General features: G+C 45.7%; 2 protein-coding genes across 4 annotated transcripts in view; one reads left to right on the forward strand and one right to left on the reverse strand.

Moving 5' to 3' along the window:
- The window catches only part of MARS1 (methionyl-tRNA synthetase 1), a 39,355-nt gene extending 35,276 nt beyond the window's left edge, over positions 1 to 4,079 (forward strand). Inside the window, exons 21-22 of one of the 2 annotated variants that reach the window (XM_088465896.1) lie at positions 491 to 601; positions 3,662 to 4,079. In XM_088465896.1, the coding sequence (XP_088322022.1) occupies positions 491 to 601; positions 3,662 to 3,814 (264 nt within the window). In that variant the 3' untranslated portion in view covers positions 3,815 to 4,079. The remainder of the gene's footprint in view (positions 1 to 490; positions 602 to 3,661) is intronic. The other variant, XM_088465897.1, reaches the window with a different exon arrangement.
- Positions 4,080 to 13,291: 9,212 nt separating this feature from the next.
- Positions 13,292 to 22,753, reverse strand: DDIT3 (DNA damage inducible transcript 3). Of its 2 annotated transcripts, XM_088465899.1 has the most exons (5): positions 22,637 to 22,753; positions 20,636 to 20,678; positions 18,002 to 18,093; positions 15,188 to 15,365; positions 13,292 to 14,646 (listed from the first exon to the last, which is right to left on the reverse strand). In XM_088465899.1, exons 3-5 carry the CDS (start codon positions 18,040 to 18,042, stop codon positions 14,146 to 14,148), a joined length of 720 nt encoding a protein of 239 aa, XP_088322025.1. In that variant the 5' UTR covers positions 18,043 to 18,093; positions 20,636 to 20,678; positions 22,637 to 22,753; the 3' UTR covers positions 13,292 to 14,145. The 2 variants fall into 2 exon arrangements, with proteins under 2 accessions (XP_088322025.1, XP_088322026.1); XM_088465900.1 differs by lacking the exon at positions 18,002 to 18,093 and having other exon boundaries at positions 13,294 to 14,646.
- Between the last annotated feature and the right edge of the window lie 560 nt (positions 22,754 to 23,313).

The raw sequence follows: 23,313 nt of genomic DNA on the forward strand, positions 1-23,313 counted from the left end.
CATTGTGCTCCAGCTTTATCAGGACTGACTATCTTTCTCACTGGAATTACCTAATGCAGGGTGCTCACCATATTTCCCCAACTGAAAATGTACACTATATACTGTATACCGTATACTTATAAGATCACTCAGTTCTGATATCATTGCTTTATAATCGGTGAGTTGTTACTTCAGTACTTGTGTGTTAATTTCGAAAAATGTGTATCATAAGGAATAATACACAACTCCAGTATAAATGTATCTATACAATTGTATAACCTACCACTGCCGTGCGGAACAGCAGATGGGATGATGCCATGAACGACGGATCGGCAATTAACACTATTCATTCCACATCAGAATGATATATTCGTACAATAGATTGTTAACCAGCCCTGATCTGTTGTTGGTGGTTGCATGTAAGCAGAAATCTGTCCTGTATTGCCTGCTACATGGCTCTGGCTGCTGTTACTGTCCCTGTCAGAGCTGATCATTCTAGTCATTTCCACAGGTGAAAGCTGAGCCTATAGTACCTGCATCCACTGCAGATCCTGTCAAAGAAACCTCAAAAGTTGGTGACCCCCAGAGGATCAAAGATCTAATTCAGGAGGTGGAAAAACAGGTAACGTGACACAGCAGGATGAGTATGGCATAAGCTACAGTATGATGTAATAAGGAGTCGATCAGGTGTGTGTATATATAGCATCAACACTTCTCAAACAGGTGCAATCTATAAAGTGGTTTTATTATAGCACATACACCATCATTTACATCAGGGACCCTTCTAGAAGAGCGAAACTCACTTATAGGCCAGACTGTTTACGATTGTATTTGTGTTTATACTGTATATGTCTTGCCCTTCTCCTGTAAATATTCTGTAGCATTGTAATGTTGGAACATCTCACAGCAAAAGCCAAAATCGCACTGTATTTTGCATGGTGGATTATACAGTGATGAGACAGACATAGAATGGGGAGCACATTTACTTGAAAATTTGAAGGGCGCAAACTTCCCTGGATGATTTTTAGTTGGTTCCACAGTCTGTCCCAGAAATCTGATCATTCACTTGTCTCAACTTAGAAACAAAGTTGCTATTCCAGTGGTGGAGACAAAGTATCGGCAAAAATAAAACCAGTCTCTTCGTTAAAATATGTAATCTCCAGCCGCGGAGGTCCCTGACCAATACTCCCACAAGTGATCAGCTCGCCATCGCTGTGATCAGGAACACAACGGATATACTACATAAGTGGTTAGACGTTCATAGGATTATATTGTTGCTGCTTTGGGTCTGCCATGATGCAGATATGATCCGGACCCTTTAAACAGGTGACGAGACAAAAACTTTAATTCTATCTAATTACCTTTACTAACCTTTGGATGGACCGAATCAGCATAAACATCTTGAGATTGCCACTAATACCCCTTTTACACCGACCTAAAAATCCCAGGTTAATGCGCATCAACCCGGGATTTTTGTCTGTGTAAATGGATCCAACTTGGGTAGCTTGCAGGGTTGGACACGGGTCATTCCCGTGGCACCCTGCAGTGTAAATGGTGCAATCCGGGTCACGATGACCCAGATCATGCCATCCGATTGACCGGCTTCAGTGGCGCTAGGAGATGACATCCTCTCCAAGCGTCCACTGCAACGCTGGAAGAGCCGGGTCACTGCAGACCCAGCTCCGATGTGAATGGCACCAACTTAGGAATATCCTGGGTTGGCTCCGCAGTCTGAAAGGGGAAAGTTCCTGGTCTGATCCGGATTGGAACCCTGTTCCAACCCCTGGGTTAGACCCGGAACTTTGGTATAAAAGATGTATAAGTGATAGCTTAATAGGAGCAAATTACATTTTAACACTCTGTGCAGACGGACTTTTATTACTTTTGCTGATATTTTGTCTCCGCTAGAATAACAACTCTGTTTCTACATTCAGACAAGTGAATGATCTCATTTAAAAGCTAATTGGACATCGTTCTTGATGGTCTGCACCTGGAGCGATTGTTCTCAGGCTTATTTTTTCTTTTAATTATTTTTCATGTTTTAATAAATTGTTGTTACACCTAATTATAGTTAGTTCAATATCTTTTTTTGTCTCTCAAACTATAAGTGTGATTTATTTATTTTTTTTGTGCAGCTTGCTATCCAGTCACATTGATACTATCACTTAATAAATGTTACTTATTTAGATATACTGTACATTCCAGCATCTACAGTGTTTGTTTTCTTTCCTTGATGCATTAATTATAACCTTTCCAAAATAACTTTACCCACTATGTTTAAATACAAATAATGAAGAGTGTAGATGTGATTATCTTTTAGCCTTCCATTTATGCTGTCATTGTTACATCACATGCATCAGGTCTCCGCTGTTCTCAGTGTGTTGCCTCTGAAATGCTCTAGTGCTAGCCTAAGTTTTCAGAGAGGTCTGCTTACTATAAACTGATGCCATAATAAGTACTTTGTGAATGGTTAGAGCTCTGTTAATTCTCCTCCTTCTATACTCCGTTTTTATTTTCTATTCACCCCGAGCAAGTTCCTCATATCTCCAATTGTTTCTCTGCTGTTTCCTTCTGGATGTCCCAGAGCTTTCTTAATATTAGCATGTTTAAGACTGAACTGATAATCTTCCCACCCTCCCGAATAACCTCACCTCTCTCAATTTCATTATCTGTTGACAGCCCAACAATCTCCTCTAGCCCGCAAGTGCGCTGTCTTAGAGTTATCTTTGACTCCTTTCAAAAGACACATTCAGTACCCTTCTCAGTCCTGCCATTTCCATGTTTTGATATTTCTCATCCTGGAGGCAACTAACCCTCATCCACTCACTGGTCCTTTCTAGACTACTGTAACCTCCACTTATTTGGTGTCCCTGTGTCCCACCTCTCTTTACTCCAGTCTGTTCACAATGCTGCTTCCCAGCTCATCTTTCTCTCCATACGTACTACGTAGGTTGCCCCCCTACCCTTTTAGAACTCAACTGAAGCTCCTCACCTTACGATGCCCTCAGCCATTCCTCTCTCTTTTACATATCAGACCTGATCTTCCTTCACACTCCTGCCCACCCACTTTGCTCCATAAATGCTGCCTCTCCTGCCAACTGATTACTTCCGCCCACTCCTGTCTGTGCTGCTCCCTGCAACTGGAACGCTCTCCCTCTGACTCTCCACAAAACTTTAAAACTGCTCTCAAGACCCTCTTCTTCATCAAAGTCTTCCAGCTCTCCTCATACCCCACTGCTCCATGCTCACTGTCTTTTTGTTCTGCAAGACACTTTTTTTTCTTTTCTTCTTGTTTTTGTTCATTCTGTTTATGTACATTGTAACACGCTGCAGACCCTGTGGCGCCATATAAATAACGGATGATAATAAACAATAGATCTGCAGGTGGGCCCTAATTATTCCCGTGGGTACCTTTTACAAATATGCACTGTTAGGGTTCCATGAGGATAAAGTTTGAGAAACTCCTTATAACCCCATCTCCCAAATTTAAAATTTGCTTCTCTGTTGGTTACACACAAGGAAATGTTTAGCTTTAACCGCTCCGTTCTTGTGGGATAGGGGGACCACCCCTAAGGTCTCTTACATGCATGGCCCATACTTTCTACCATAACAATATATAGCGTCAGATGCAGAACACACTGCACTTACATTTATTTCTTTTACTGACAATTACTCTTTTCAGGGCAATCATGTGCGGGAGCTGAAGGGCAAGAAGGCAGAGAAATCCTTGCTGGATGGTGAGGTGCAAAAGCTGTTGGCACTGAAGAAAGAGCTGGCACTGGCTGAAGGGAGAGCGCCTGAAGCGCCTGCTCAGAAGGGGAAGAAGAAAAAATAACGGTCTTAAATCTGCATTGCATCAAACTGTTCCGGAGCGCGGTCTGAAGACAGAATGGATACTTGTTGCAGTGGAAAGGGTTAATATTGGAAATATTCTTTTAAATAAATTATCCTAGTCCTTGTTTGTGGTCATGAAATTTCTGACACCATAAAGAAACACTTGTAGCCACTGATGTAATGTGTTGCATAGGATTGCATGGCTTGCCGAGAGTGTAACTAGGGAAGGATGTCTGCTCAATACTTGCAGCAGCACCAGTCTGCTAAAGTCAAGTGGTAAATAGAAGAGTGTTATAGCAACACCGATCAGCTGCTCCTCCCAGCTCCCTACAGGCTACTGTCTGCATTGCCTATAACATCTAGTAGGAAACAAGGATATAGATTGTATAGAACTGCTCCTATCATGTCCTGCAGATGAAACTATACATTTAGGGGCTAATTCAATTAACGACATTTGGATGTGTGCAGAGCTAACTATTGCCGTAGGTTCTGCGTTGCTGATCATCCTGGGAATATATGGGGAAAAACTAGGAGTTACTGGCTGTGATGTGATGTGCTGGATTTGTCCCTTAGATCAGTGTGGTTCCCAAACTTTTTTGAATCACAGCACCCTAGACTATCAGTATTGTTTTCATGGCACCCCTAAGGCAAAAGATAGTTATTGGGAAATTCAGAAAACATATAGTAAAGTGAAGTAAATTGTGCTTACCTGTCATCCTGCTGTTCACTTATGTGGTAGTGGACAGGTTTGTGCCTGATTGTCCACATATTTACATTACATTGACCATAAATAATGTGATCTGGTGCTTTACCGCCATCCTGAGGCACCCCTGCAAGTGTCCCGAGGCACCCCAGGGTGCCACGGTGCACAGTTTCGGAACCATTGCCTTAGATGTTAAGGATGCAAATTTTATTTGGATATAATACTCCTGAAATTGGCAGCCATAGTGCATGATACGGTAGGTTGTGTGCAGTACATGTGTGTGCCACAATTTTCCCCACAATAGATCTTTAGCAGATTTATTTTTTTAGTAAACACTGATTTTCTTAATACATAAAAACAGTGTATAATAGAGTAGAGCATATAAAGGAGGCTTGTTCTAGTTTTATACATTATGGGGCCTATGTATCAATTTCTATATATTTTCATTGGGGCCTACAATCTGACCTCTATGTACCAAACTCCAAAAATTAAAGTTTTCAGAGTTAAGCCCCATTAGTTTACACCATGTAAGTTGTTTGAAGCCTACGGAGGCTTTCGAGCAAGAAAGAGATCTTCCGATTCCCTCTCCTGCAGCAGAAGCTGATGCTGTGCGCATGAGCAGTATCTGCTTCCCCTTTGTGCACATAGCGGGGATATTTTCATTAAAAAATTAAAATCTCACCTGCGATACAGGACATTAATAATTGCAGAAGAGGCGTAATGATTAATACATAGGTCCCTATGTGGATACTCAGTTTTGAAAATATAAATAACAAATTGAATATATTGTAAGCTGATCTATAGTGCAATGACTGAATGGCATGCTGAAATGAATAGATTTAAATATTAATTTGGGGTAACAAGCACATTTTTGTAAATTTTATTTCATTACTCTTCCATAATCAGCAGACTATTTGTTATTCATCAACAATGGAAACCAGCTCTGCTGGGAATGCAAACTACGTAAAGTAGCTACTATGTTCTTTACACCTGTGGTCAGGCATAATGGGTACAGACGAAAAACTAGACTACCTGGCAGTTACATTGGTCCAGAAAAAAATAGCAGGATTTTCTAATGCTGGTCTAGCATGCTATATAGGGCAGTTGGCTTAATAATGCAGACTTTGTGGGCCCTAAAGTAGCTAGTAATCTTATTGAATCATTATGAATTAATGGTTGTAAGATATTACTGTCATGTGTGCATAGATATGTGCCACCATTCTAACAGGCTCCACTTTCACTGGAACAGCCACCAGGTCTCACTAAATTTGGGCACTAAACTGATTAGCCAACTAGATATTGCTCTTGTCACACTGTGCTGTAGGTGATATGATCTGCCTTTTTGTGGCCCACTCCATTGCACTAGGTCAGTAGTAGCAAACGCTAGTGACTGCATTTAATACAAGGGCATAAATTTATGGGTTTTTTTTCCTTCAATCTTTGGTGCTGTATTTTCATAAGATCGAGGATGGGATGTACTAAGGTAGCGGTGTACATTCCCCCAGTCACCACAACCTTACTAATTGCATATGTACTAACATGCGGTTAGTATCGTAAAGGCCAGCTCTTGCAATAAGAGCTACCCTTCGCGAAGCAGCTGACTCTGCGTCCTGGGAACTTCTTGCTGGGGACCTGTGCATGAAGTCCCGGGCTCCTCCCTGCACCCAGAAGACATTAGGAGGCGGAGGCGCACGGGACCGTGACCAGGAGACTAAGGTGAGTGGGGGCCAGTGCTGGGATTCTGTGGGGTGGCAGTGAAGTGTCGGATGCGGTAAGCTGCCCAAAGGCTTCTATAGGGTAACGCCAGGTTTTTCTGGCATTACCCTCACCAGTAAAAGCAGCCAGGGCTTAGTACATACAAAAATGTGGTGAAAAAAGGGTTTTTACTGCATTTTTCCTTTAGTACATCCCACCCCAAATATTTAGTTAAAATGCCAATCTACAATGGTGTCCAAAAACCTGTATTACATCACATAATTTGCAAGCACTTGGTAAGAGAGGAGTCACTTTGAATAAAATTCCAAAGGATGTGCCACTTCCCTTTTACTATTTAAGAGTGGAGAAGAGATTTTCTCTGAGGAGCCATTTTTGTTTATTTAGAAACTTAAGCCGGGTACACACCTATACATTCATTAGCCCATTCATTTGATATTGAAAGTGAGGGTACACATGTTCGATCTTGTTTTGTCGGATGAAAACTGGTACAATCAGAGGATCACATCTTCTGTGCAGTTTCATTTTCATCCAATTCAACATGGCCTGGTTGTACTGAAATTGCTGTGTGTATGCACCTTCCACCGTTCTTGCGATTGTACACCAAAGCTGGGGCTGCCTCTCTGGGTGTACATAATTAAACTCAGGAAGTATTCTGTGTGCCCCGGTGAATGTGTAGTACTGCAATTAATAGTAAACACAAACATACATCCTTTTGATTTTTGGTCTCAATCACACCCCCTTCCTGCCCATTATGTTAATTTTAGGTACACCCACTGTGAGCGTAGCCTGAAATGAGGAAAAGGTATGCTGGTACAATCATTTCCTTGCAATATTACAGCATCAAAGGCCACGCATTTGAATAATATGAGATATGGTAAGAACTTACCCTTGTTATCTCTATTTCTACAAAGTCCATAGGGTTCCACAGGATACCTTGGGGTATAGGTGTAACGTCAGTCGCTGGGCACCATAGAGTTAAGCTTTTCAGCCTCCCAGGATGCACTAGGGTCCCCCTCCCATACCCTGCCCCCGAGCCAAGGCACCTCAGTTAGTTATCAAGCCATAGACCGGAGAAGGAAGAGAGAACAAATATCTGGACACATACAAGAATCACATTCTCACCAGAGGGAAATGGAAAACCAGTGACCACAGCAAAGGCCATCTGCAGCACAGGTGCGACAGGGCAGGAGTCCTGTGGAACCCTATGGACTTCATAGAAATAGAGATAAGGGTAAGTTCTTACCATATCTCATATTTTCTACTTCAGGGTCCATAGGGTATCCACAGGATACCTTGGGGATGTCCCAAAGCAGTATCCTTTAAGGGTGGGGACGCTCCTGTGCAGAAAGGAGAATCCGCCGCCCGAAGGAAGCATCCTGAGAGGCGAAGGTGTCAAACATGTAATACCTCACGAAGGTATAGACAGAGGACCACGTAGCAGCCTTGCAGATCTGAACTGCCGAGGCACCACATCGAGCTGCCCACGAAGGACCCACAGACCTAGTGGAATGAGCCTTCAGAGAAGGAGGAACCGGTAGGCCTTCATGAAGATAAGCTTCATAAATAGCCATACGGATCCAGACTGCCAAAGTTTGCTTTGAAGCAGGCCAACCCTTTTTACGGAAGCCATAGAGGACAAACAAATCGTCCGACTTCCTAAACGAAGAAGTGCGGTCAATATAAGTCCTTAAGGCCCGCACAACATCCAAAGAGGCCTCACCCACGGAAAGACGCGGTGAGTTAAAGGCCGGAACAACGATTTCCTCGTTAACATGAAACTGGGAAACAACTTTGGGAAGAAACTCGGGCCGAATGCGGAGCACTGCCCTGTTCCCATGAAAAACCAAGAAAGGGGGTCTACAAGAAAGAGGCCCTAACTCAGAAACACATCTGGCCGAAGCAATGGCCAGAAGGAAAACAGTCTTAGCTGTTAGCCATTTAAGATCCACTGAGCCCAGTGGTTCAAACGGCAGTCCTTGGAGAGCCCTCAGGACCACAGCCAAATCCCAAGGCGCCACAGGTGGAACAAAGGGCGGCTGAATGCGGAGAACACCTTGCAAAAAGGTGCGCACGTCCGGGATTGTAGCAATCCTACGGTGAAACCAGACAGATAGGGCCGAAACCTGTACCTTCAAAGAAGCAAGGCGAAGCCCATGATCTAGTCCCGCTTGCAGGAAGGCGAGAATCCGAGACAGACGAAACTCCTGCGGTGCATAACCTCTCGGTCGATACCACTGGAAGAACGTATGCACCACGCAATGGTATATCCTCGCGGAAGACGGTTTCCGAGCTCGCAACATGGTACGCACCACAGAGCTGGAAAACCCCCAGGACCTCAGCATGGCCATCTCAACAGCCACGCCGTCAAATACAGCCGAGTCACGTCCGGGTGAAGACAAGGACCCTGAGACAGAAGGTCCGGTCGTAGCGGCAACCGCAGAGGACGGTCTACGGACAGACCCGGAAGGTCTGAGAACCAGTGCCATCTGGGCCACGCGGGAGCTATCAACAGGAGCGTCCCTCCTTCCTGTTTGAATTTCCGGATTACCCGTGGAAGAAGGGAGACCGGAGGGAACAGGTATGCGAACCGGAACATCCACCGGACAGACAGAGCATCCACCAGAGACACCCCTTCGTCTCTTGTGCGAGACCCGTCGATCTCTGGAAGACCCCACCTGTCCACCAGCAGTTGAAAAACGTCCGGGTGCAGGGACCATTCCCCCAGATGAACGTCCTGGCGACTTAGAAAGTCCGCCTCCCAATTTAGCACTCCCGGGATGAAGACCGCTGATATGGCTGGAAGATTGCACTCCACCCACACCAGGATCCGAGAGACCTCTACGAGAGCCGCCCGACTGCGAGTTCCTCCTTGCCTGTTTATGTAGGCCACGGTGGTAGCGTTGTCCGACTGGACCTGCACCGGGTGACCCTGGAGAAACCGATGTGCCTGCTGGAGAGCATTGAAGACCGCACGGAGTTCCAAGATATTTATTGGAAGCTCCGCTTCTGTCGGCGTCCACCTGCCCTGGAACAAGTGTGGACCCGAAACTGCTCCCCAGCCCCGAAGACTGGCATCCGTTGTCAACAGGACCCAATTTAGAACCCAGAACGGATGTCCCTTGTTGAGGTGGGTCGTCTGTAACCACCACCACGCAAGGGACAGGCGAACCTCCGGGGTGATCACAATCGTCTGGGACTTCAGAGACTGAGGCAGCCCGTTCCACTTTGACAGGATCAGGTGCTGCAGAGGTCTGGAGTGAAACTGGGCGTATTCCACCATGTCCAACACCATGGAGCCCAGTAACCTCATCACCGAGTGTAGGGACACCCGGCGGCTGTGCAGACAACTGCGCACCCTTGACTGTAAAGCAGAGATCTTGTCCTCCGTCACGAAGATCCTTTGCTGTCCCGAGTCCAATAAGGCTCCAAGATGCAGAATCCTCCGAGACGGGATTAGAGTGGACTTCTGCCAGTTGATTAGCCAGCCGTGCCGTTGCAGCAGTGCAATGGTCAGGTCCAAGTGGCGTAACAGGAGCTCTGGAGATCCTGCCACCAATAACAGGTCATCCAAATACGGCAACATGCGGACTCCCTGCAGCCGCAGAGAAGCCGCCATGACCGCCATCACCTTGGTGAAAACACCTGGTGCTGTCGCCAGACCAAAAGGTAACGCCCGAAACTGGAAGTGGTCGCTGCTGATTGCAAACCTGAGGAACTGTTGATGGCGCAAAAGAATAGGGACATGCAGGTAAGAGTCCTGTATGTCCAATGACACCATGTAGTCCTCAGGTTCCAGCGCCAGAATGATGGACCGTAAGGTCTCCATCCGAAACTTCGGAACCCGCAAAGACTTGTTGTTGAGTGCTTTGAGGTTGAGAATCGGACGATACGACCCATTGGGTTTCTGTACCAAAAATAGATTTGAATAGAAACCCTGGCCCCTCTGAGAGAATGGAACAGGCACTATAACTCCAGCCTGGAGCATAGTGTGCAATACCTTCCGCAGCTCCGTAGCCTTGTTCCGGTCTGATGGTAGACCCGTGGTGAAGAATCGAGCCGGGGTCTGTGCCGGAAGGAGAGGGTGTATCCGTGGGAAACCACCTCCAGAACCCAAGTGTCTGTCGTAGTGGCCGACCAACACTGGGCGTACTGCAGTAGGCAGCCTCCCACCCTGGGATCCCCAAAGGGAGGCCTGGACCGTCAGGCCGCAGGCTTGTCATCTGGCTTGGGGGCCGGACATCTGGTACTCCATGCCTGCTTCCGGGGCTTGGCCGATTTCTTAGGGCCAGCCTGTCGAGAAAACGACTGGTTTGGGCCTGCCCTGGGCCCTAGATGACCGAAAGGACTATGGTCCAGAAGGAGCAGTGGCCGACGGGAGACAAGCCGATTTGGCTGCCGCCAGCGTGGCCACAATCTTATCCAGATCTGGACCGAAGAGAACTTCTCCGGTAAACGGCAACGCCTCCAGACCCTTTTTGGAATCTGCGTCCGCCTTCCAGGATCGCAGCCACAAGGTGCGACGAGCAGCCACCGCTGCTGAAGAAATTCTAGACACCAGAGTACTAATGTCTAGGGCCGCCTCGTTGATATAAGTGGCCTAATCACGGAGATTACCAATCAACTCCGCCTGTTCGGCCGGACAGTCGGTATCAAAAGAAGCCTTTAATGAATCCGCCCAGCGCTCCATCGCTCTGGCAACCCAGCAAATGGCCATAGCAAGGGAATAAGCGGACTTCAGGCAGATCTCCACCTTGCGGTCCGTAGCATCCTTAAGGGAGGACATAGATGGCATCAGCAATGTGGCACTACGGACAAGACGGGTCACGTGAGAATCCACACTTTGCAAAATAATTATCCGCGAATGGAGATAAGCCACCGCCAGGAGTCTCCGCGGCTGGTATCTTTTGCCAGGCTGTTTCCACGCCTCCTCTAAATGGTCCACCAACTGACCCGAAAGAGGAAAGACTGTGGCATCGCCCTTCACATCTTTGAAAAAGGCATACTTAGATTTAGCCGCTGGGGGAACTTCGTCCTCAATCACCAAGGCTGTGCGGACCGCCCGAATAAGTCCAGGAATATATACTTTGGACTTAGCATCAGCGTCCTTAGTATGGAGAGGTTCCTGATCGTAAGGATCCAGAATCTCCCCATCATCAGATGTCCCCTCGTCATCCTCATAAGGAGCCGACAAACGCCACCGGCTGTTAATGCAGCCGCATCACAGACTCCCCTTGCAACACATCCGACAAGTGCTTTACCGAACTCGTCAGGGAGTTAACCCACGCTGGCTCCCGAGAAACCGGGAGCGGGGAAATAGGGAGACTGGGGTACCACCAATTGTCGTGGGAAACCCTGCATGGGTGACGACACCACTGACTGCTGGGATAAACCCATCGGTGTAAATGCGGGCTGTGGAGCTAACTGGCCCACTAAGGCTGTAAGCGCCTGAGCGAAACAAGCCCAGGGCGGCTCCTGTACCGGTGCTGTAACCGTAAGAGGCCGCGCCATGGACAAACACTGCCGGCAAAGGCCCTCCGCGCTACCCTCCCCCTCCGCTAACGGTACTTTACACGTAGTACACTGTAGCCGGAGGGATAAATCACTTTCGGACATGATGGCACCACGTATGTGACCGCTCTCACCAATTAGAACTTAAATAGGCGAGAGACCAGCCTGTAGCACCGCATCACAAAGGCTTAGCAGAAAGAACGGGGACAGTAATAAAGCTGACAGTTTAGAGAAAAGTTAAAGGCAGCAGCGCTAGCAGTCACATACAATGCAAAGAAAATCAATTCCTGCACTAACAGCGCTGATCACTCAACTACGCAGACACAGGGCCTGGTAGGACACAGCGCTGCATACACAGACCTGACCACAGCGGAGGAGAGGTATGCGGGGGGACCCAGACCACGATGCTTCCTTCCAGGCTTCCAGCAGCGTTCACCATGCGTTCTGGAGAAGATGGCCGCCGAGGAGCAGAGAGGAGGCTGGCCTGGGGGAGGAGCGCTGCCACAGGACCAGTCGGCAGCATGCAGAGAGGGCTGTGTGCAGCGGGGGAGGCGCCGGCTGTGAGACAGGGAAGGCGCGCTCCCCTGGCATGCATTTAACCCCTGGGACGCCGCAGCGCTACCGCTCTGCTGCGGTCCGCTGTCCCAGGTGGTAGTGGAAAGCGCAGGTTGGTCACCTGGCTCCACGCTGCAGCCAGTCCCCAGGGAGCCCCCTGCCTGGGGACTTAGGACCATGTGACCAGCAGGGACCCACCGCAGGACCCCGCTGCTCACCAGCATCCCCGGATCAGTACCGGCGTTCTGGTACCGGCGGGGGTGTAGGGAAGACAGCATGGACGTCAGGACTGACTGTCCATGCTGTACATCCAGATGTGCAGCCACAGCTGCACTGAAGAAAGCTTCAGGGGCTCTTCTAGCCCCCACTCCGACAGGTGCACCCGACTCCGGCCGGGCACCAAACTAAACTGAGGTGCCTTGGCTCGGGGGCGGGGTATGGGAAGGGGACCCTAGTGCATCCTGGGAGGCTGAAAAGCTTAACTCTATGGTGCCCAGCAACTGACGTCACACCTATACCCCAAGGTATCCTGTGGATACCCTATGGACCCTGAAGTAGAAATTATATTTTTTTTACACACACACACACACGAGCATGTTCGATGCACACGAGCATTTTCAATCGAACAGTCACATTGAATGTGTGATTGTATAAGTGTGTACCCAGCCCCTATGTCAGATGGTTCCACCTGAAAAACTTTGGCCAGAGTAAGTGTGAGGATTATGATTTGGGGCTGGAAACTAGTAGTCAAAGTGTCCACAAGGTGAATTAATTTTTTCCAAAACCTACACTGCAGCATGTGGAGAAATAAAGCCAACTGAGCTTGTGTGGCACAAAATTTTTCAAGTATCTTTAAAATAAAACTAGTGTCTAAAAGAAACCGATTAAAGGTCTTATTGCTCTGCCATTACAGTCCAGGTTTTAAAAATATCCATGCTTGAGTCCAGATAGTTAAATCAAATTGGCTGAGATATTAAGTCACATGTGCTCAAGCATGGATATCCTTAAAACATGGACTGTAATATTAAAGTTTGGGAACTTCTGCACTATGGTGCAATACTATGCCACAATTATCAAACAAAGCATGCATAGTTATATGTATTCACACATTTAATTTTAATAGATGAATTTGTACAAACATTTACAGGGTCATCTAGTGTTTTACCACAGTATATTTTCTTCCTAGACTGTATATTGTAAATGATATGCAAGATTCTGACAATATATACACACACAAAGACAATGTTATATAACTTCCAGAAAGCCATAACAGCTGCATTCAAATCCACCAAAAACCCCATTCTGTAGAAGTAATGCAATACTTCCTGCCACCACATATAAGTGTATGCCATCTGTCCTCATACTAATATCCCATCTCTAAAGATAGTGTCAATATTTGTGACAGCTACCTCTGTACCATTGTTATGCAAGACACATGCAAAGCAAGAGGTGCAACACTTACCATTTCTGCTCAACTCAGTTTTGGAAAAAAAAAAGTTTATATTGCTACATAAATAAAAAGGACTTAACATATACACACACACCTTTTGACTCATTCTACAATAATAGGAGGAAGTGGCAATAGAAAATAAATGTGCATCAGCAATGGTTTCTTATCTATTAAAGCTGAAATTGGGTATTTCCCTCTCATACAACATATACTTACTAATCTAATGCCCTACAGTGGGAGCCATTCCTTGGTTCAAAATTAGTCAGTGAATGCTTATATACTCAGGCCCCCACATCAAGCATCCTAGGGAAAAACCACCTTAATTCTATCCCTGTAACAGCAATCACCATGCTCCACTGTTCCTTTACTATGGTGACAGAAGTCTATTACTTTCAATGTTCTAAGTCTTTTTCAGGTTAACCATTCTTTCAATGAGAGATTTTCTGGTCTGCTCTACTTCCAGACTGAGACGATCAATGTCCCCTTTCAGACGTTCATTCTCTGCCACTAAATAGGCCACTTTCTTCTCATTTTCTTGTTCTCTCTCCTTCACCCGGACCTTCCCTCCTATCGGACAAGAATTTCTCTTCCGCTTTGTTGCAGATTGGCTGCCGCTAGACTCCTCATCCTCGGTGTGAGTCTGAGATTGAGAGCTGCTGCAGCCAGAGTCCTGTTCTAGAGCTCCACTCTGTTGGGTATTTACAGGCTCTGCTGTAAATGAAATATCAAAATCATTTTGAGATTCCTGGTTTAAGAATTCCAGAAACTCCGATGGCAATTGTTCTACAACAGCTTCCAAAGCAACTGCCTCCTCCTCAGTAAAGTTAATTGATATAGGAGAACCTAGTGATTCAAGAGTCCAAACTTGAAGAGAACTGTCCATTGTTTCCACTTGCAGCATCTGTTTAAAGATAATAGAGATAAGCAACTGAGATTTAGAACATACAGGAGTATAAGCACCTATTCTTTAACTGAAAGCAGATAGAACCAATTAATTGAATGCAGTCTTCCTCATAATACCATGCTAAACAATTTGTAAGTTACTTCACTGAGTCTGAATGGCCCCAACAGCTCCTTACCATTCATGTAGTCAACAGTAGTGTTGCCCAAGACATGTTTTGCCATTAGCATTCTTTAAACAAATGCACTATACAGCATTTCCCTACCTGTTTCATACTATTCATTATGCCTTTGGTATATGATTGAGCAATACAGATAAGAGCAACGCATTATGAAAGTTAGAGTCCTTTAGTGCAGCTAAAAGGGATAGTCAAGGTCACCAAATAAAGATAAAATTGTTTACTTACAAAGCTACACAGTTAGCTATACTTTGATTATCTTTACATATATGTAGTTATTCTGAGCTGCGAAGCAGGAGATCACATCTTTTTATGCATGGAACAGGTCACCATGCATTGATTAGAGCACCCAGAAGCACTAACCTGCTCATCTGTTGCAGATGGGAGAACCCCTGCATTTTTTGTTTCAGAACACAAAATGTCTTGCAGGTCCTCATACCAAGCTTCCAGCTCTATTCCCGTCAAGGTGCCAGCAGAGCCACAGAAGGGCAGCGATTCTGCCATCATTTTCCTTGGCAGTCTTGTTGCAAAAAAATGCCCACTGGGAAATAGAAAAAAATAAATTACACCTCCAAACCTCTTACTCCAGCATCTTCAGTCTATTATACCTTAGTACCATTCGGAATTGGAAAAGACTTTATAATGTACATATTTGCAATTTCACTTTTACACCATCAGATTCACTTTTTACTACCCTTAGGTGAAATCCCCCATCCCCTAAGCCTATATGCACCAAGTCTAGTTGAGGGTGTCGAATGCCTTTAAACCAGGCAGCCTGAAGTTAATTTGTATATTTTATTGAAGTTGTACTCTAAACTCTTTAGCTTCGACACACCGTTTGGTGTGCACTTAATTGGCGAGCACCAAAAGAAAGATTTGAACTTTGGTTCATCCATTCCACCTTATACACAGCCTCAGACAATCCTACTTCAAATCCTTCATCTCAACTCTGTTCAAAGCCAAAAACCAGCCATGTCAAATTACCCATCCTCCCTCCTCTTGTTCTGCCATTTACATTGCCACTTGCTTTAAAGACAATCTTCTACTAATCACCAAGAAATGTCACCTCCAACTCCTCCGAGGAGAGTCAAAAACATTCACTGTCCACTTCCATCTGTCCCCTCAACCCAGTTCCCGCCAGAGTCCACCACTCCCAATGCTTGCTAATACCTTGCTCTACATGTCCTCTCCTGGTATGGGTCCTCTGGCTACACATGCTGTCCTCTGTTCCATCGGTCCCACTTTGCTCTTCTCTCTACACCCTACTTGGCAAACTCATGCTTCTTTGATCACTACCATCTCTATGCAGACACACAAATTGACCTTTTCAACCTCTTCCACTTTCCTATCCCTGTGTCCAACAGCCTCTCATCCTGGATGGCCTAATGTTTCCAGAAACACGATATGTCCAAATGCAAGGTTATAACCCCCTCAGTTGATCTCATGCTCTCCCTGTTCTCTATTGTCCAAAACCTGTGTCAACACCACCCTTCATTTCAATGCTCAAATTGTTCCATACAGTCCTGTCACCTCAGCATCACTGACAAAACTTCCTCCCTCCGTAGTAGCCAGAAACTGTAATCTACTTGTTCATAATTGTCTGCATTGACTACTGTAACCACTTCCTGAGCTTCCATTCACCCACCTCTCCACTCCATACAGAAATGGATGTGTAGGGTAATTAATGGTGGGTACACACTATACAGATATATCTGCAGATTGTCATTCACACACACTGAACGGCCGCAGGTCCCAGCAGCCAGGTTAGGGAGTGTCCCACCCACCTCCCACGGCTGCATGTACAGGCGGTCTACAGATCACCCATACACACTTGCCAATGGACAGATATGTCTGCAGAAACATCTGTCCATCAGCTGTGCAGCACAGCTGATGGACGACGTTCAGACATATTGCAGGTACAGACTGGTCAACAGACACATACATCGGCCAATCAATTGATTGCCCATTATATCAGTCAGTGTGTACCCAGCTTTACTCTGATGCACCTCTGTAAATCCCTTCACTGGTTCCAAACTGTTCAATCTCACTACAGCCCTCCACCCCCTCCCCCAATAAATCTGGCCTCATCAGATGATACACCCCTGCCCAATCTCTGATAGTCATGTTTTTCCCCTCAATCTCCTCCCACTTACATTGCCAAGACTTCTCCTGCATTGCTCCCCATCTATGGGGCATCTTGCTTCACCTTAACAGACTCCACAGGGTACAATCCTTCAAACTCTTCCTCAAAAATCACATCTTTAGACTTTCACCCAAAACCCTAATGTCCACTTCAAATTCCGCCATACCATTTGCTCCTACTGCCTCATTCACCCCTTCTTCTAGAATAGGGGTGGGAAAATAAGCAGCCCCCCTCCAGCTGTTTTAGAACTACACATCCCATCATGCCCTGCCAGTTTTGCTATATGGCCAGGCTAAACCTGTTGCAAGGCATGCTGGGATTTGTAGTTCAACAACTGGAGGGCCACTTATTGTCAACCCCCTTCAAAATGTATGTGAGCACCAGGAATCTGTATGAAATACCTCCGGCCGCATGGTTCAATTCCCAGCAGCGCCTGGCCGACAAAAGCAGAGTTCCCGGCAGCGGAAGCCCGACTGCGCTGGAAATCCCGATAGTTGCTAAAGTATAAGCTTACCTAACCCCCTAACCCTCCTTATGGGTGCCTAACCCCCCCCCCCCCCCTTCCCCGCTGCCTAAACCCCAGTCCCCCCTGGCGGTGCCTAACCCCAAGTCCCCCCCGGGTGCCCTAAACCTAACCCTCCCCCACGGCTGTCTGCTTGCGGCGCCCGGCATCCCTTCGATCGGGAAACTGGGTGCCGGTCTCCCGGTGTCGGGGAAATGACAGGCGTCTACAGCTAGATGCCTGGCATTTCAGCCTCGCCGGGAAATGACAGTCGGGAAGCTGGTATTAAGGCAGCCGGTTTCCAGATTGTATACAGAGCACCAGGTGATTTGTTTCCTCTCACACTGAATTTGAGTCTGTTTTTATACCACCAATTCGGTTTTTCTCACTGAAAACCATGAATGCTACTATGCCAATTAACCCAATTTGTATTCATGCTTCTTATTGCATTAAGGTGTGTTATATCTATGTCTGTCCAGTGCTGTGGAACAAACAGGACTTGTTTATGGGCAAAGAAAGGTAGGTTATTCACCTCTTAGGGAGCACTTTGTTATGCAGAATTGTAATATCCATCCTGCTGGTCAGAGGAGAACATTTAATCGCTCCTGGAGTCACTTAGTGCAACTTTATATAACAAAAGAAAAAGTGAAGTTTAACCTGTAAGAAGATTTCTGGATTATCTCAAAAAGCAGAATACATGGTTCTAGGAAGCAGTTTGCACAATGGTTATTAGTAACACTTATGGCCCCTTCAGTCTCCAATATATTTCAGTACATGTCTGCATTTTACATCAGGAAAATTACCCATGGGCAATAATTTATACCATCACATTGTACTACAGTTCTCTTCTGTCCATTACTCAATTATCACATGGTATTCCATGTACACTAAAGGATTTTGCATGTTCTCAAAATGAACATGCTAATATACAGATGGGTTTTCTATTGAAAAGTCTAGTTTACTTGCTGAAACTGAATACAGGTTGAGTCTCCCATATCCAAATATTCCAAAACACAGAATATTGAGTGTGACAGACATTTTCTTGTTGATGGTGCAATGTAAACGAACTTTGTTTAACGCACAAAATTAAAAAAATGTATTATTTTCAGGCTGGAAGAGCTGTCGTTGTTGGAGCTGGGTGCAGGCAGGGATGCGGCTCCAGGTGGAGGAACACACACCGGCCTTCGTGTACGAGTGACCGATGTTTTGACTTGGGGGAAGGAAGGGTGATGGGAGGAGCTATTGCTGGACTGCTGCCGCTGTATGATTCCTGTCTATAGCAGCGATGAAACAGTAGGTGCTTGTTGCACAGATTTTTCTTTCCCTGAATCCTCGGGGCCCCCCTGACCCTCGAGGCCCAGTACTGGTTTCCCCTTAGTCCCCTCCTGTCGCCGGGACTGCCTGTGTGTATAAGGTGTATATGAAACAAATGCATTGTTTTTAGATATGGGTCCCATTCCCAAGATCTCATTATGGTATGCGTATATTCCAAATACGAAATAGTCGGATATCCAAAATCCTACTGGTCCAAAGCATTTTGGATATGGGAGACTCAACCTGTATATATCAGGTTCCCAAACTTTACATTACAGTCCTCATTTTAATTATATCCATGCTTTATCACAGGTGACTGAATTAGTACCTCAGTCAATTTGATTTAGCTAGCTAAACTCAAGCATGGATATCCTTCAAACCTAGACTAACGGTGGAGTGTGGGACACTCTGGAATTATGAAGAGAACCTTTGGGTGCTTACACTTCCTCTAATTTTACAGCAGTTATTCTATTTACCTTTCAGGAGGTGTGGGTTTAACTATACAAGTTACTGCTGCAAGTGGGGTGGCTTTTCCAAGACAGGAAGTTCCATAAATAATGGTTCACAATACAAGCAGTGGAGTTTGCTGTTTCCAAGATGGACAGACCACTAATACTGAGTGCCAAGGTACAGACTTAGAGTTTTTAGAAGCGGAGATGTTGTCCATAGCAACCAACCAGATTCTACTTAACATTTAACTAGCACCTTCTAGAATAGCAACCAGATTCTAGCTATGGGCAACATCTCCACTTCTACAAACTCACTTTAGTAATCATACCCCTTAAACTCAAGGGGCTTGATTCAATTCAACACAAATGCCAGGAATGAGCTCCCAGAGCTATTCAATTTAGCGCACTGCTAAGCCCAACTAAGGATTTCTTCTCGCATCCCTCCTGGGATGCAAGCAGAAATCTAACAAAAGTACAGGCGCGATGCTGTTTTCTGCCATTAGTGCAGCGGAAACAGCATCACGCCAGGAAGTTTAGTCTGTGAATGCCAGTTCTCACGACTAAACACCCCGTTTAAGGTGCAAGGGGTGGGAGGACAGGCATTCCCCCGACCTAACAGCACGCAGAATTGAATATCTCCAGGAGCTCCTTCCAGCGCTATTCAATGCGCATTGAATTGGAGCCCAAGGAGTACGCCCCTGTAGTAGAGCACTGCCAGACATGTTCAGATGTTATCTCCCGCAACTAGAAAATTCTTGTCCTAAGCACTTATCTGTAAAGCTGTTGTGGGATTAGTGTAGACTCATGTTTATAAAATTTACAGATGTTATTCAATTAGGAGTTGCTGCATATCTAGGGCTCCCAATTATCTTTTGCATCAAAAACGCAATTAAAGTTATGAATTGGTTCGCATCTCTACCACATAAATACTAATGCTGAGCATACACTATACAATAATCTGGGCGATCCGCCCAATATTAGCAGATCGCCCCGATAATTGTACTGTGTGTGCAGGCAACTGAGGGTAAAATATCAGCCAGGCATGCCAGATCGTCCAGCATGCCCATCCAATGAGATTTTGTAAGTAAAGGTCGGCTGCAGCAGGCAGTGTAAGCCCAGCCACAGCCGAAAGAAGTTTCCCCTATTCCTTCACAGGGGAAATGTCTCCTACCCAGGAGTGGAGCACAGGTACTGGGGCCAATACACTGAGATCTCAGTGTATGTCCGTGATATCTGCTGGGCGTCAGACATTTCGTCTGGCAGCCTGTCAGGCATTTATCTGGCAGTGTATGCCCAGTATAATAAAATTACTGGCATGCAATTTACAAGCTATACATTAGTTGTACCATTTATGTATAAGAATAGTTACTACAAACAAGCATATACCATGATTGGAAGATTACCTCAGGTGTGATGATGGATAAAGATAGTCTTTCTTCTCCAACACTGCAAGAGAAAGAATTTATATAAAAACCACACAACAAAAAAAGTGATCCTTTAACCTCAATTAAACCATTAAAGTATAACAATGTAAAATTGCAGTATAGCTTTACTACATGCATGTTTATAGTCCTTTACTGCAGTGCAAAATACACATTTTTTAGATTAAACTACTTAGACTGAACCTTGCTACCAAGTTAATCATTAAACATTTAAGTCTGTTGTCAGATCCCAAATAGCAAGTCATATTGTGACACAGAAATGGATGTTTTACATCATTGTAAACTTGATTTGCAACATGAACAAGAGACAAACTTCTCCTTTGGGTGCAAGGATCTCTTCATAAAAGTGATAATGTCATCAGTTAAGATACAAAGAAAAAAAAAGGATAGTCATCCTTATGGTGCGTACACACGGAGCGATACAATATCGCTGGCCGATTGTCCTGCACCCTCCCTGGTGTGCTGGATGATAGAGATCGATCAGCCAGCACACCAACGACTATCGCGACCAACAATCTCAGGGTCCTATAGTAACCTGCTCAATATCAAGCAGGTTGGTCAGCATGCGCGGCCGATGGACAATATAGTTTTCACCCATACGTGCCCGCGCATCGCTGGTAGGGACCAAAAAAATTAACGATTTGCCCGAAAACAATAGTTGTCATTCAAACCGTGCATTTAAACGGCTACATGTGTACGCACCATTAGACATTGCACCAATTTGTAACTCAAGTATATTTAGTCTCATACACACCAACATACTACAACAGTGCCTTTTGCAGATCCTGCTTAGAATATTAAGCAGTGTATAGTGTTTCCATGTAAAGTTCATGCCTATAAGCAGTACTTCACCAGGAAAGGTTATACTACTTGCTAATTATTTTAAGGAACTTCCCATTAGATCTTGAACAATCCAATATAGTCGATTTTGAGCCAATGGTTCCTTCATTTAGCAGGGAAGCTTTCTAAAGCATACTAGTATGCTGACCTTTGAGCAGGACAGATATTCCCAAATATAGCAATACAACTATTTCTCATCTAAACTCAACATACCCTCAGCCTTGTGTTCAAGTAGAAAACAGTAGCAAAAAGTGCAGATGTACCACCCCCTAGCACATACCCACACTGCTATACCTATCCCAACAGGGCACAGAACAAGCAGGCAGGAATTTACCCAGATTCTTTTCTTTTTTTTTTTTTAATGAAGGTCCTGTATGAGAATCACCTTGGAATTGTTCAAGTCAGACCAATCCAATGCAGGCATAGCTCAGCTCCTAGAATGTCTAACTTCCTATGTCTGGGCTGTCTAGAGAGGACCAGCATTACATAATCACTTGAACAGGTTTGACCCAATGTTAGACACTGCTAGTTGCCGCCTCATTTCCATAGTTACAGGACCAGGCACATTGCGATGTAATCGGGATAGCAGCATCAGCATTGTACCGGGCATCGGTATATCAACACCCAGGATCCCAGCTACCGGCATATTAAACGTATCCCCACTGCAACACAGGCTCCACATGGAAGTAAAGGGCTTCAATATAGAAACTCATTGGTCACCACCAATATCACACATAAGACCAGTGTGTCCCCATTACACCCACAGGGGGCGGGGTGATGGGATGGTAATGAGTCATTACATAACCCAGCCTACTAGAGAGCTCTCCAGGGGGACCTAGGGTTAAAGAACACAGTTATCCCCCCCAGGTTGGTAGGGAGACTACAGCAAGCCTATGACGACAAGTGAAGCAGTTACCTATAACAACCACTCCGACTACCCATCATTTTATAGATAATATACAGTATTAGAAGGTAGCTACAAGCTGCTAGATTACTATTGGCAACTTCCATACATATCCAATTTAGAAGGTTTGACACATCTCCTCCAGGGTAACAGAAAAGAGCAATCAGAGCTCAGCAACCGGCGTGTTACAGATATATACGCAGCAGCACATAACTCACCTTTCTCCACGTAGGGTCTGTTCTCTGGTGACTGGGAAAGTAACCGCGGCGGCGAATGGTGGTGAGTGGATGCTCGGTGATAGATTGAGTGCTCATGTTAATCATCGTCTGCGTCTCTAGCAAAACGACTGATGGCCGAAACGCTAGGGGCTGCATTATATACCGGGCGATCTAGCCAATGACGGCACTAGCATGAGGCACGTGACCGTATCCCTGCGCGAGCCAACCGCCTGTCTCCTCTGGTGCTGTCAGCCTGGGAAGCCCCGGCCCTGCGTCACTCAGATTACAGACAAAAAACCAATGGGAAACAGCGCTAGGAATTCATAACGAAGCTTGGAACGCAGAAGGGGCGTTTCCCAACTTCCGGTGGTGGGTGGAGCCAGGCGTCCTTTATAGTGATGGGCGGAAATGTCATGTTGGAAGAAGTCACGGGTTAGAGAATGACTCATGCTGGATGATGCAAGAGCTGGCAAGCAGTGGCCAAGTCTGACAGCGCCTCGCAGAGTGAGACCCAGGGGGACTTCCCACTGGCTGCTGCACTATAACCTTCCGTTGTCCACTTACTACTACTTGTTTACTTGAAGGGCCTGGTGGATGCTTTCTCTGATATGCCATAGCATTTTCCACCCTAGTATATCAGCTGCCATAATATGCAAACATTAGTCTATTGGGCAATT

Source organism: Taudactylus pleione, unplaced genomic scaffold, assembly GCF_031769625.1.
Source record: "Taudactylus pleione unplaced genomic scaffold, aTauple2 ptg000065l, whole genome shotgun sequence".
In the NCBI taxonomy this organism is placed as follows: Eukaryota; Metazoa; Chordata; class Amphibia; order Anura; family Myobatrachidae; genus Taudactylus; species Taudactylus pleione.

Coding starts and splice junctions, on each gene's coding strand:
- DDIT3 (XM_088465899.1), bottom strand. CDS start 18,042: ATGGATATTACAATTCTGCATAACAAAGTGCTCCCTAAGAG. Junction 15,366..18,001: donor AACAAAGTGCTCCCTAAGAG/GTGAATAACCTA, acceptor TCTATTTCCCAG/TGGGCATTTTTTTGCAACAA. Junction 14,647..15,187: donor CATCTGCAACAGATGAGCAG/GTTAGTGCTTCT, acceptor ATCTTTAAACAG/ATGCTGCAAGTGGAAACAAT.